Source organism: Phyllobates terribilis, unplaced genomic scaffold (assembly GCF_046119375.1).
Source record: "Phyllobates terribilis strain yellow unplaced genomic scaffold, ASM4611937v1 Scaffold_10__3_contigs__length_209671492, whole genome shotgun sequence".
NCBI classification, from domain to species: Eukaryota; Metazoa; Chordata; class Amphibia; order Anura; family Dendrobatidae; genus Phyllobates; species Phyllobates terribilis.
In genome coordinates, this window is record NW_027362770.1 from 148,534,564 (window position 1) to 148,547,790 (window position 13,227).

Genomic DNA, 13,227 nt, shown 5'->3' on the forward strand with positions numbered 1-13,227 from the left:
CCTTCCTGGACATTTTTGTCCTTAAGGACATCCAGCCATTGGATCCCTCCTATTCTCTTTCTGAGTCTCTTAAAATCTGCCTTTCTAAAATCTAACCTTGAAGTTTGAGTCTTCACATGTCTTCCTCCTCTAGTTATCCAAAATTCTATAATAGCATGATCGCTGCCTCCTAGGGTCCCAGCCACCTTTACCTCCTCAACCATTTCCTCCCTGTTTATAAGGATTAGATCCAAAGTAGCAGATCCCCTTGTTTTCTCCCCTACCTTTTGGAAGATAAAGTTGTCAGCAAGAGAGGATAAGAATTTGCTTGACCTGTTAGTTTTACTTGAGAGAGATTCCCAACAAATGTCTGGATAGTTGAAATCTCCCATGACCACTACGTCATATTTTTTGGAGAACTTGGTCATTTGATACATAAAGAGTTCCTCCATATCTTCAGCTTGCCCAGGTGGCCTGTAGTAAATGCCTACAATGGTGACCTTTCCGTTGTTCTCTCCTTGTATTCTTACCCAAACCGTTTCCACAGAACTCCCAGTCTCTGAAGCTTCAATCTCTGTGCAGATATACGCTTTTCTAACATACAATGCAACACCTCCTCCTCGTTTATCAAGTCTGTTTCTTGCAAATAAGTTGTATCCTTTTAGCCTTTTATTCCAATCATGTGTATCGTCCCACCAAGTTTCAGTGATTCCAATGACATCATATTCCTTTTCCTGCATTAGTAGTTCCAATTCTCCTTGTTTGTTGCCCATGCTTTGTGCATTTGTATAAAAACATTTTAGTTTGTGATTGGTTTCTCTTCCTCCCATATTTTTATTATTTAGATTTTTTTGTCTTTGTTCTTCTTTTCCACTTCCAGTAGCAGAGATCTCAATAGTATTTGTCAGCTGTATGGCTTTTTCTGGCCTTTTGCTTCCCTTCCCACATTGTTCTAGTTTAAAGCTCTTCTGATGAGTGTAGCAAGGCGACTTCCAAATACATGTTTTCCAGTCTTCGTAAGGTGCACCCCATCTCTAGCAAGTAGTATAGGTAATTCATTCCGTGATCCAGAAATCCAAATCCTTGTTGACGGCACCATCGACGTAGCCAGTTGTTCACCTGTAGAATCTTATTCCACCTCATTGTTCCATGGCCATCCACTGGGATGATGGATGAGAAGACCACCTGCGCTCCCAATTCTTTCACTTTCTTGCCTAAGTCTTCAAAGTCACTGCAGATGGTTTCCAGGTCCTTTCTTGCGGTGTCATTTGTCCCCACATGTATTAGCAGGAATGGGTAGTGATCTGTAGGTCTGAAGAGTCTTGATATCCTGTCAGACACATCTTTAATTTTTGCTCCTGGAAGACAGCACATTTCTCTTGAGGTTATGTTTGGTCTGCAGATAGCGGCCTCTGTTCCTCTTAACAGGGAATCCCCCATGACCACCACTCTCCGTTTTTTCTTCACAACATTCTTCTTTCTCCATCCAGGAGGATTCTGAGGGCTTACAAGGTTATTCATTGCTGGCAAAGTCTTATTTTGCTGTATTTCTTCATGGTTCTCCTGCGTGAGAGCCTGGTACTGGTTCCTGAGCAGTATGGGTGCTGACTGCCTCTCAATCCTCCTGGTTGTCCAAGAATTACCCACAAAAGATATAAAATATTCCCAATAAGCCTAGTCAACCCAGAGTATGTCCAAACGGTAATGTTTTGTGGCACGGCTTCCTCTACCTCTATGTATCTCAGAGAAAGAACAGTATTTGAAGGGTTGAAATTTGTAAAGATGGACATACACAGTTGCCTATTTTAGTGGGACTGTTTAATCATCTCATGTATATGAGGGTACTCTTACTCTCTCCAGGAAAAGTTGAACTTCAACATGACTGATCCTTTGTCCTCAAAAGGAGATAAACCTCCTCCTGAGTTGACTCCTTACCCCCTATACAGGGCACATATATGCTCAGCAGAGAAGACTGTGCATATGGAGGGGGTTTTGACAGATACAGTGGGTATGGAAAGTATTCAGACCCCTTTAAATTTTTCACTCTTTGTTTCATTGCAGCCATTTGGTAAATTCTACAAAGTTCATTTTTTTTCTCATTAAAGTACACTCTGCACCCCATCTTGACTGAAAAAAACAGAAATGTAGAAATTTTTGCAAAATTTATTAAAAAAGAAAAACTGAAATATTACATGGACATAAGTATTCAGACCCTTTGCTCAGACACTCATATTTAAGTCACATGCTGTCCATTTCCTTGTGATCCTCCTTGAGATGGTTTTCCTCCTTCATTGGAGTCCAGCTGTGTTTAATTAAACTGATAGGACTTGATTTGGAAAGGCACACACCTGTCTATATAAGACCTCACAGCTCACAGTGCATGTCAGACCAAATGAGAATCATGAGCTCAAAGGAACTGCCCAAGGAGCTCAGAGACAGAATTGTGGCAAGGCACAGATCTAGCCAAGGTTGGAGAAGAATTTCTGCATCACTCAAGGTTCCTAAGAGCACAGTGGCCTCCATAATCCTTAAATGGAAGAAGTTTGGGACCACCAGAAGTCTTCCTAGACCTGGCCGTCCAGCCAAACTGAGCAATCGTGGGAGAAGAGCTTTGGTGAGAGAGGTAAAAAAGAACCCCAAGATCACTGTGGCTGAGCTCCAGAGATGCAGTAGGGAGATGGGAGAAAGTTCCACAAAGTCAACTATCACTGCAGCCCTCCACCAGTTGGGCCTTTATGGAAGAGTGTCCCGACGAAAGCCTCTCCTCAGTGCAAGACATATGAAAGCCCGCATAGAGTTTGCTCAAAAACAGATGACGGACTCCCAGACTATGAGAAATAAGATTTTCTGGTCTGATGAGACGAAGATAGAACTTTTTGGTGATAATTCTAACTGGTATGTGTGGAGAAAACCAGGCACTGCTCATCACCTGCCCAATACAATCCCAACAGTGAAACATGGTGGTGGCATCATCATGCTATGGGGGTGTTTTTCAGCTGCAGGGACAGGACGAATGGTTGCAATTGAAGGAAACATGAATGCGGCCAAGTACAGAGATATCCTGGATGAAAACCTCTTCCAGAGTGCTCTGGACATCAGACTTGGCCAAAGGTTCACCTTCCAACAAGACAATAACCCTAAGCACACAGCTAAAATAACAACGGAGTGGCTTCAGAACAACTCTGTCACTATTCTTGAGTGGCCCAGCCAGAGCCCAGACCTAAACCCAACCTGACGGAACTGGAGAGGATCTGCAAGGAAGAATGGCAGAGGATCCCCAAATCCAGGTGTGAAAAACTTGTTGCATCATTCCCAAGAAGACTCATGGCTGTACTAGCTCAAAAGGGGGCTTCTACTCAATACTGAGCAAAGGGTCTGAATACTTATGACCATGTGATATTTCAGCTTTTCTTTTTTAATAAATTTGCAAAAATTTCTACATTTTCGTTTTCTTTCAGTCATGATGGGGTGCAGAGTGTACTTTAATCAGAAAAAAAATGAACTTTTTAGAATTTAACAAATGGCTGCAATGAAACAAAGAGTGAAAAATTTAAAGGGGTCTGAATACTTTCCGTACCCACTGTATCTAAGTTGTATAGCCAGCTTTAATTTGGAGTTCCTAAGTAATCGTATGAGTAGTAAAGTTTTTCATTTTTTTTCTCTTAGAGGACATAGAAGAAATTATACTGGCAGAACCAGCAATTTCCACACCATCTCCAGTACCATTCTCCCCGAATACATCTTCAACCTCTGTTGATCTCCCATCTGCAATATCCCCTGGGAGCAACCATTCTCCGGAAAGTAGTGCATTGGTGGTAACGACTGGTAGGACACTATTCACACTTTGCATTGTGTATTATGCTCTAAATTGGTCTTTTTTCCAAATTTTTCATCAGTGTAACTGACTCTTTTAAAGGGTTGTCTGGTTTTAACAAAAAGCCTTACCATCTATTACCCATCATAGAAAACAGCCAAAAAATGTCTCTACCTTTGGAGGACTAGAACATTCATGAATTACATTGGAAATTGTGGTGGTCACCTACCTGAGGAAATGAACACTTGCTGCTGGATTTCTCCACAGCACAAGCGGCTCATGCTGATTTGGAGCATTTTAAAACCATTTTTTGCCCCAAAATGTTGGCAAAAATCAGTATATCTTAAGCCACATCCCCTCCTCATGAAGAAAAGAAAGAGCATTGCATGAGACCTTCCATAGAACTGATGGGATTATGGTGAGGATTCACACAGATAGACACATTGACCAAAAGTTACAAGACTCTTCATATCAAGCTATTTATCACTAATATGAACAGGAGCAAGATCCCAGACTTGGTGCCCAGTCTAAACCCAGAACCCAGGACTTGGTGCTCAGTCTAAACCCAGAACCCAGGACTTGGTGCCCAGTTTAATTCCAGAACCCAGGACTTGGTGCCCAGCTTAATCGCAGAACCCAAGAGTTGGTGCCCAGTTACATCCCAGAACCCAAGACTTGGTGCCTAGTTAAATCCCAGAACCCAGGACTTGGTGCCCAGTCTAATCTCAAATCCCAGTGCTTGGTGCAAACTCTAATCCAAGAACCCAGGACTTGGTGCCCAGTCTAATCCCTAAAACCAAGATTTAGTGCTCAGTTTAATCCCATAACCCAGTTCTTGGTGCTCAGTCTAATCCCAAAACCCAGGTCTTGGTGCCCAGTCTAATCCCAGATCCCAGGGTTTAGAGCACAGTCTAATCCAAGAACCCGGACTTGGCACCTGATCTAATCCCAGAAACCAGGGCTTGGAGCCCAATCTAATCCCAGACCCAGGTCTTGGTGCAAAGTCTAATCCCAGAACCCAGGTCTTGGTGCCCAGACTAATCCCAGAACACAGGACTTGGTGCCCAGTCTAATCCCAGAACCCAGGGCTTGGTGCTCAGTCTAATCCCAGAACCCAGGATTTGGTGCTCAGTCTAATCCCAGAACCCAGGACTTGGTGCCCAGCTTAATCTCAGAATCCAAGACTTGGTGCCCAGTTTAATCCCAGAACCCAGGACTTTGTGCCCAGCTTAATCTCTGAACCCAGGACTTGGTGCCCAGCCTAATCTCAGATCCCAGAGCTTGGTGCAAAATCTAATCCACAAACCCAGGACTTGGTGCCCAGTCTAATCCCAGTACCCAGGACATGGTGCACAGTCTATTCCCAGAACCAAGGACTTGGTGCCCAGTCTAATCTCAGATCCTAGGATTTGGTGCCCAGTCTAATCCCAGAAACCAGGACTTGGTGCCCAGTCTAATCCCTAGAACTCAGGTGTTGGTGCCCAGCTTAATCTCAGAACCCAAAACTTGGTGTCCAGTCTAATCTCAGATCCCAGGGCTTGGTTCACAGTCTAATCGAAGAAACCAGGACTTTTTTCCGACTCTAATCCCAGAACCCAGGTCTTGGTGCCCTGTCTAATCCCAGAACCCAGGGCTTGGTGCCCAGTCTAATCCCGGAAGTCAGACATGTTCTGACTTGACAATGGAGGATTTAATTATCATGTCATGATATAATATCCACAAAAAGTAAGGTCGCTGTGGGGGGCAAAACTATTGAGGATACAGGGATAACACCAGAGACCTGGAGTCGGAGGGGCCGTATAAGGAGACCACTACTATAAATAATGCAACAACATTGGGGGCCTTTTACAGATTTTGCATTGTTATCTAAGAGCTGCAAGTTGCCAGCTCTGGACTCCGTGTGGCCATCATCTATAACATTCTGAATTTATTTAACACCCTTTCCCCCATAAAACAGAAACCCACAGAAAAAAAAACATTACCCCAGTAAGAGATGGGTAAATAACCTATTTTAAGACCCCCCAAAAAAACTTTTTCAAAGGAATGAATGCAAGTGGATGACAAAGGAGCCTTTATGCCATCAGCCTTATTGAAATCAGTGGGGCTTTATTTTTTAGAATAGATATAAAAAGGTTAAAAAATAGACAAAAAAAACCCTTGTGTACATGTGAAAATTATAGGAAAAAATTGGTAAAATTTTGGTAAAATTATGCAGTTGTAACTTTTTTACTTTTTACTATATTAACCCCTATTCACCAGGCCGCCTTTATTGTCTTGGCACTTTCCCTTGGGCAAAAAAGGATTCTGCTTTACATTCCACGGATGTCTGTATTGTTAAGTCGGCTGTTTATAGAGCCATGATGTATGCCTTTCTGGTCAATGGCCGGCCTACGACTTATGATGGGACATTGTTGCCCGTTACAAATGCGCACAGCTTCTATTCAGCTCATCTGTCTTACTGGCTTCCAATGGAGCCTTTACTTTACGGCCTAAAACACTGAGCCATTCTCACACTTGGTAGCCATTTGTTTGGGTACTCTCGGCAAGTTTACCCTCCAGTGAAATGTTTAAGGACTCCAAAGTGCTGACCTACAGTGCAAACATTATAAAATGAAAAAAAAAAAAAGAAAAAGAAAAGGAAAAAACCTTCACATAGAGGCCGGACTGACCCGAAAGGAGAAAGTTTAACCTTTCAAGTTACAATCTGTATTTAAGAACCTTAATGGATTTAGAAAAAGGACTAAAGTTGTTGACATTGTGTGAGAGTTTAACGAAAAAGCACATAGACTTACACACATGTAAAAAAAACATAAAGAAGAAATAAAAATAACACAATAGTAATTACGTAATGGATTAAAAAAAAATTTAGGAATGTAAAAAAGCAACATGATAAAATATACATTTTTGCTTGCACAAAAATTACTGAAATTACAATAAATTTATTTTTTGGGGGGGGAGGGGGCATAGGGGTCCCTTACTTTTTTGTCCAAATGCAGCATGCTCTAAGTATGATGTGAATTTTCATGCATTTTTTTCACATAGGGAATTATTATGAAAAATGACTCCTACAATTTCCTAAAATATTTGGAAAAATTACTGAAAGTACATAAAAAAATGCCAAAAACTTTTCAGAGACTAGAAGTAAATAGGTTAAATTCTGCACTGTCAGAGGAACAACGATGGACAGGAATCAGATATCCATGAAAAGCGATTTTTTTTTTTTGTAAACGCGTTTCGAAGTAGCACACTCCTTCATCAGGACAAAACCACAGAGATCAAGGAACATAGTAACAATGTTTAATCATTAGTATTGCTTTCACAATGAACTCTTCATCAATATAGCGTATCTCGGAATTTATCTGCAGAAGATATACCTTAAAAAACCCTATTGTCTGTTGAGCATCTGTGATTACCGATCAACTGATCAGTTGGTTCCACGACAAGTATCACATTTCCCAGCAGCGCCACCACAGGAGAACGTAAGCATTGCATGATAATCACTGAAAGCAATAGTCTGTGCCCATAATGCCGAGTCCTCCAGAAATATAAAGTTGCTATTTGCCACCAGATAATTCATGGAGACCCCAAATGTCCTAATAGGATATTTTTATAACAAGTCTAATAAACCAGACAATTCCTTTGGATTTTTAATTTGAAGCAGAATTTCTATTAGAAATGTTAGAAGGTTTAGAAAGAAAAAATTGTATATCATTAAGAAGAATATTCTTTTTTAACAACAAATCATAATCAAGATAATATAGGACGGACGGATGGATGGATGGAAGGAAGGATGGATGGAGGATGGAAGGATGGGAGGAAGGAAGATTATTAGCTAGAAACAAATTAGATAAATAGATGATAGATAGATAGAAAGAGATAAAACAGATGGATAAAAACAAAGATATAAATAGATAAATATACAAAAGATAGAAAGAAAAATAGATACATAAAATAGATAGAAACAGAAATAAATAATAGTGTACAGCATTGTAGATTTATAGATAGACAAAAGATAGCTAACAATAGATAGCTAGATGATAGATAATAGATAGATGATAATAGATAATAGATAGATGATAGATAATAGATATATGATAGATAATAGATAGATGATAGATAATAGATAGATAGATATATGATAGATAATAGATAGATGATAGATAGATGATAGATAATAGATAGATGATAGATAATAGATAGATAATAGATAGATAGATGATAGATAATAGATAGATGATAGATAGATAATAGATAGATGATAGATAATAGATAGATAATAGATAGATAATAGATGATAGATGATAGATAGATAATAGATAGATGATAGATAATAGATAGATAGAAGATAGATAATAGATAGATAATAGATAGATGATAGATAATAGATAGATGATAGATAGATGATAGATAGATAATAGATAGATGATAGATAGATAATAGATAGATGATAGATGATAGATAGATAGATAATAGATAGATGATAGATAGATAGATAGATGATAGATAATAGATAGATGATAGATAGATAGATAATAGATAGATAATAGATAGATGATAGATAATAGATAGATGATAGATAGATAATAGATAGATGATAGATAATAGATCGATAATAGATAGATGATAGATAGATAATAGATAGATAATAGATAGATGATAGATAATAGATAGATGATAGAAAGATAGATAATAGATAGATAATAAATAGATGATAGATAGATAGATAGATAGAAAGATAGAGAGATAATAGATAGATAATAGATAGATAATAGATAGACAATAGATAGATAGATAATAGATAGATGATAGATAGATAATAGATAGATAATAGATGATAGATAATAGATAGATAATAGATGATAGATAATAGATAGATAGATGATAGGTAGATAATAGATAGATAGATAATAGATAGATAATAGATAGATGATAGATAATAGATAGATAATAGATAGATAATAGATAGATAGATGATAGATAGATAGATAATAGATAGATAGATAGATAATAGATAGATGATAGATAGATAATAGATAGATAATAGATGATAGATAATAGATAGATAATAGATGATAGATAATAGATAGATAGATAGATGATAGGTAGATAATAGATAGATAGATAATAGATAGATGATAGATAATAGATAGATAATAGATAGATAATAGATAGATAGATGATAGACAATAGATAGATAGATAATAGATAGATAGATAGATGATAGATAGATAATAGATAGATGATAGATAATAGATAGATGATAGATAGATGATAGATAGATAATAGATAGATGATAGATAGATGATAGATAGATGGATAATAGATAGATAATAGATAATAGATAGATGATAGATAGATAATAGATAGATGGATAATAGGTAGATGATAGATAATAGATAGATGATAGATAGATGATAGATAGATAATAGATAGATGATAGATAGATGATAGATAGATAATAGATAGATGATAGATAATAGATAGATAATAGATAGATAATAGATAGATGATAGATAGATAATAGATAAATGATAGATAGATAATAGATAGATGATAGATAATAGATCGATAATAGATAGATGATAGATAATAGATAGATGATAGAAAGATAGATAATAGATAGATAATAAATAGATGATGATGATAGATAGATAGATAGACAATAGATAGATAATAGATAGATAATGGATGATAGATAGATAATAGATAGATAATAGATCATAGATAAGAGATAGATAATAGATAGATAATAGATGATAGATAATAGTTAGATAAATAGATGATAGATAGATAATAGATAGATGATAGATAGATAATAGATAGATGGATAATAGGTAGATGATAGATAATAGATAGATGATAGATAGATAATAGATAGATGATAGATAGATGATAGATAGATAATAGATAGATAATAGATAGATGATAGATAGATAGATAATAGATAGATGATAGATAATAGATAGATGATAGATAATAGATCGATAATAGATGATAGATAGATAATAGATGATAGATAGATAATAGATAGATAATAGATAGATGATAGATAATAGATAGATGATAGAAAGATAGATAATAGATAGATAATAAATAGATGAAGATAGATAGATAGATAGAGAGATAATAGATAGATAATAGATGATAGATAATAGATAGATAGATAGATGATAGGTAGATAATAGATAGATAATAGATAGATAGATAATAGATAGATAATAGATAGATAAATAATAGATAGATAGCTAGAGAGATAATAGTTAGATAAATAGATGATAGATAATAAATAATAGATGATAGATAGATAATAGATAGATGGATAATAGGTAGATGATAGATAATAGATAGATAATAGATAGATGATAGATAGATAATAGATAGATGATAGATAGATAATAGATAGATGATAGATAATAGATAGATAATAGATAGATGATAGATAGATAATAGATGATAGATAGATAATAGATAGATGATAGATAGATAATAGATAGATGATAGATAGATAATAGATAGATAATAGATAGATAATAGATAGATGATAGATAATAGATAGATAATAGATAGATGATAGATAGATGGATAATAGGTAGATAATAGATAGATAATAGATAGATGATAGATAATAGATCGATAATAGATAGATGATAGATAGATAATAGATGATAGATAGATAATAGATAGATAATAGATAGATGATAGATAATAGATAGATGATAGAAAGATAGATAATAGATAATAAATAGATGATAGATAAATAGATAGAAAGATAGAGCGATAATAGATAGATAATAGATAGACAATAGATAGATAGATAATAGATGATAGATAGATAATAGATAGATAATAGATGATAGATAATAGATAGATAATAGATGATAGATAATAGATAGATAGATAGATGATAGGTAGATAATAGATAGATAATAGATAGATAGATAATAGATAGATGATAGATAATAGATAGATAATAGATAGATAACAGATAGATAGATGATAGATAATATATAGATAGATAATAGATAGATAGAGAGATAATAGTTAGATAAATAGATGACAGATAGATAATAGATAATAGATAGATGATAGATAGATAATAGATAGATGGATAATAGGTAGATGATAGATAATAGATAGATAATAGATAGATGATAGATAGATAATAGATAGATGATAGATAGATGATAGATAGATAATAGATAGATGATAGATAATAGATAGATAATAGATAGATGATAGATAGATAGATAATAGATAGATGATAGATAGATAGATAATAGATAGATGATAGATAGATAATAGATAGATGATAGATAATAGATCGATAATAGATAGATGATAGATAGATAATAGATGATAGATAGATAATAGATAGATAATAGATAGATGATAGATAATAGATAGATGATAGAAAGATAATAGATAGATAATAAATAGATGATAGATAGATGATAGATAATAGATCGATAATAGATAGATGATAGATAGATAATAGATGATAGATAGATAATAGATAGATAATAGATAGATAATAGATATATAGATAGATGATAGATAATAGATAGATAATAAATAGATGATAGATAGATAGATAGAGAGATAATAGATAGATAATAGATAGACAATAGATAGATGATAGACAGATAATAGATAGATAATAGATCATAGATAAGAGATAGATAATAGATAGATAATAGATGATAGATAATAGATGATAGATAATAGATAGATAGATAGATGATAGGTAGATAATAGATAGATAATAGATAGATAGATAATAGATAGATAATAGATAGATAGATAGCTAGAGAGATAATAGTTAGATAAATAGATGATAGATAATAGATAGATGATAGATAGATAATAGATAGATGGATAATAGGTAGATGATAGATAATAGATAGATAATAGATAGATGATAGATAGATAATAGATAGATGATAGATAGATAATAGATAGATGATAGATAATAGATAGATAATAGATAGATGATAGATAGATAATAGATAGATAATAGATAGATGATAGATAGATAATAGATAGATAATAGATAGATGATAGATAATAGATAGATGATAGATAGATGATAGATAGATGGATAATAGGTAGATAATAGATAGATAATAGATAGATGATAGATAATAGATGATAGATAGATGATAGATAATAGATAGATGATAGATAATAGATGATAGATAGATAGATGATAGATGATAGATAATAGATAGATGATAGATGATAGATAATAGATAGATGATAGATAATAGATAATAGATAGATAGATGATAAATAATAGATAGATAGATGATAGATAGATAGATAATAGATAGATGATAGATAATAGATAGATGATAGATAATAGATCGATAATAGATAGATGATAGATAGATAATAGATGATAGATAGATAATAGATAATAGATAGATGATAGATAATAGATAGATGATAGAAAGATAGATAATAGATAGATAATAAATAGATGATGATAGATAGATAGATAGAGAGATAATAGATAGATAATAGATAGACAATAGATAGATAATGGATGATAGATAGATAATAGATAGATAATAGATCATAGATAAGAGATAGATAATAGATAGATAATAGATGATAGATAATAGATAGATAGATAGATGATAGGTAGATAATAGATAGATAATAGATAGATAGATAGATAATAGATAGATAATAGATAGATAATAGGTAGATAGCTAGAGAGATAATAGTTAGATAAATAGATGATAGATAGATAATAGATAATAGATAGATGATAGATAGATAATAGATAGATGGATAATAGGTAGATGATAGATAATAGATAGATAATAGATAGATGATAGATAGATAATAGATAGATGATAGATAGATAATAGATAGATAATAGATAGATGATAGATAATAGATAGATAATAGATAGATGATAGATAGATAATAGATAGATGATAGATAGATAGATAATAGATAGATGATAGATAGATGATAGATAGATAATAGATAGATAATAGATAGATGATAGATAATAGATAGATAATAGATAGATGATAGATAGATAATAGATAGATGATAGATAGATGGATAATAGGTAGATAATAGATAGATAATAGATAGATAATAGATAGATGATAGATAGATAATAGATAGATGATAGATAATAGATCGATAATAGATAGATGATAGATTGATAGATAGATGATAGATAGATAATAGATAGATAATAGATAGATGATAGATAATAGATAGATGATAGAAAGATAGATAATAGATAGATAATAAATAGATGATAGATAGATAGATAGAAAGATAGAGCGATAATAGATAGATAATAGATAATAGATAGATAATAGATGATAGATAGATAATAGATAGATAATAGATGATAGATAATAGATAGATAATAGATGATAGATAATAGATAGATAGATGATAGGTAG

General features: G+C 33.4%; 1 protein-coding gene across 4 annotated transcripts in view; it reads left to right on the plus strand.

The window, feature by feature from the left end:
- Positions 1-13,227, plus strand: part of RFX4 (regulatory factor X4) — a 94,105-nt gene that overhangs the window by 67,183 nt on the left and 13,695 nt on the right. For all 4 annotated transcript variants that reach the window (XM_073649910.1, XM_073649912.1, XM_073649911.1 and 1 more), the window contains exon 15: positions 3,646-3,804. In XM_073649910.1, coding sequence (XP_073506011.1) covers positions 3,646-3,804 — 159 coding nt within the window. The remainder of the gene's footprint in view (positions 1-3,645; positions 3,805-13,227) is intronic.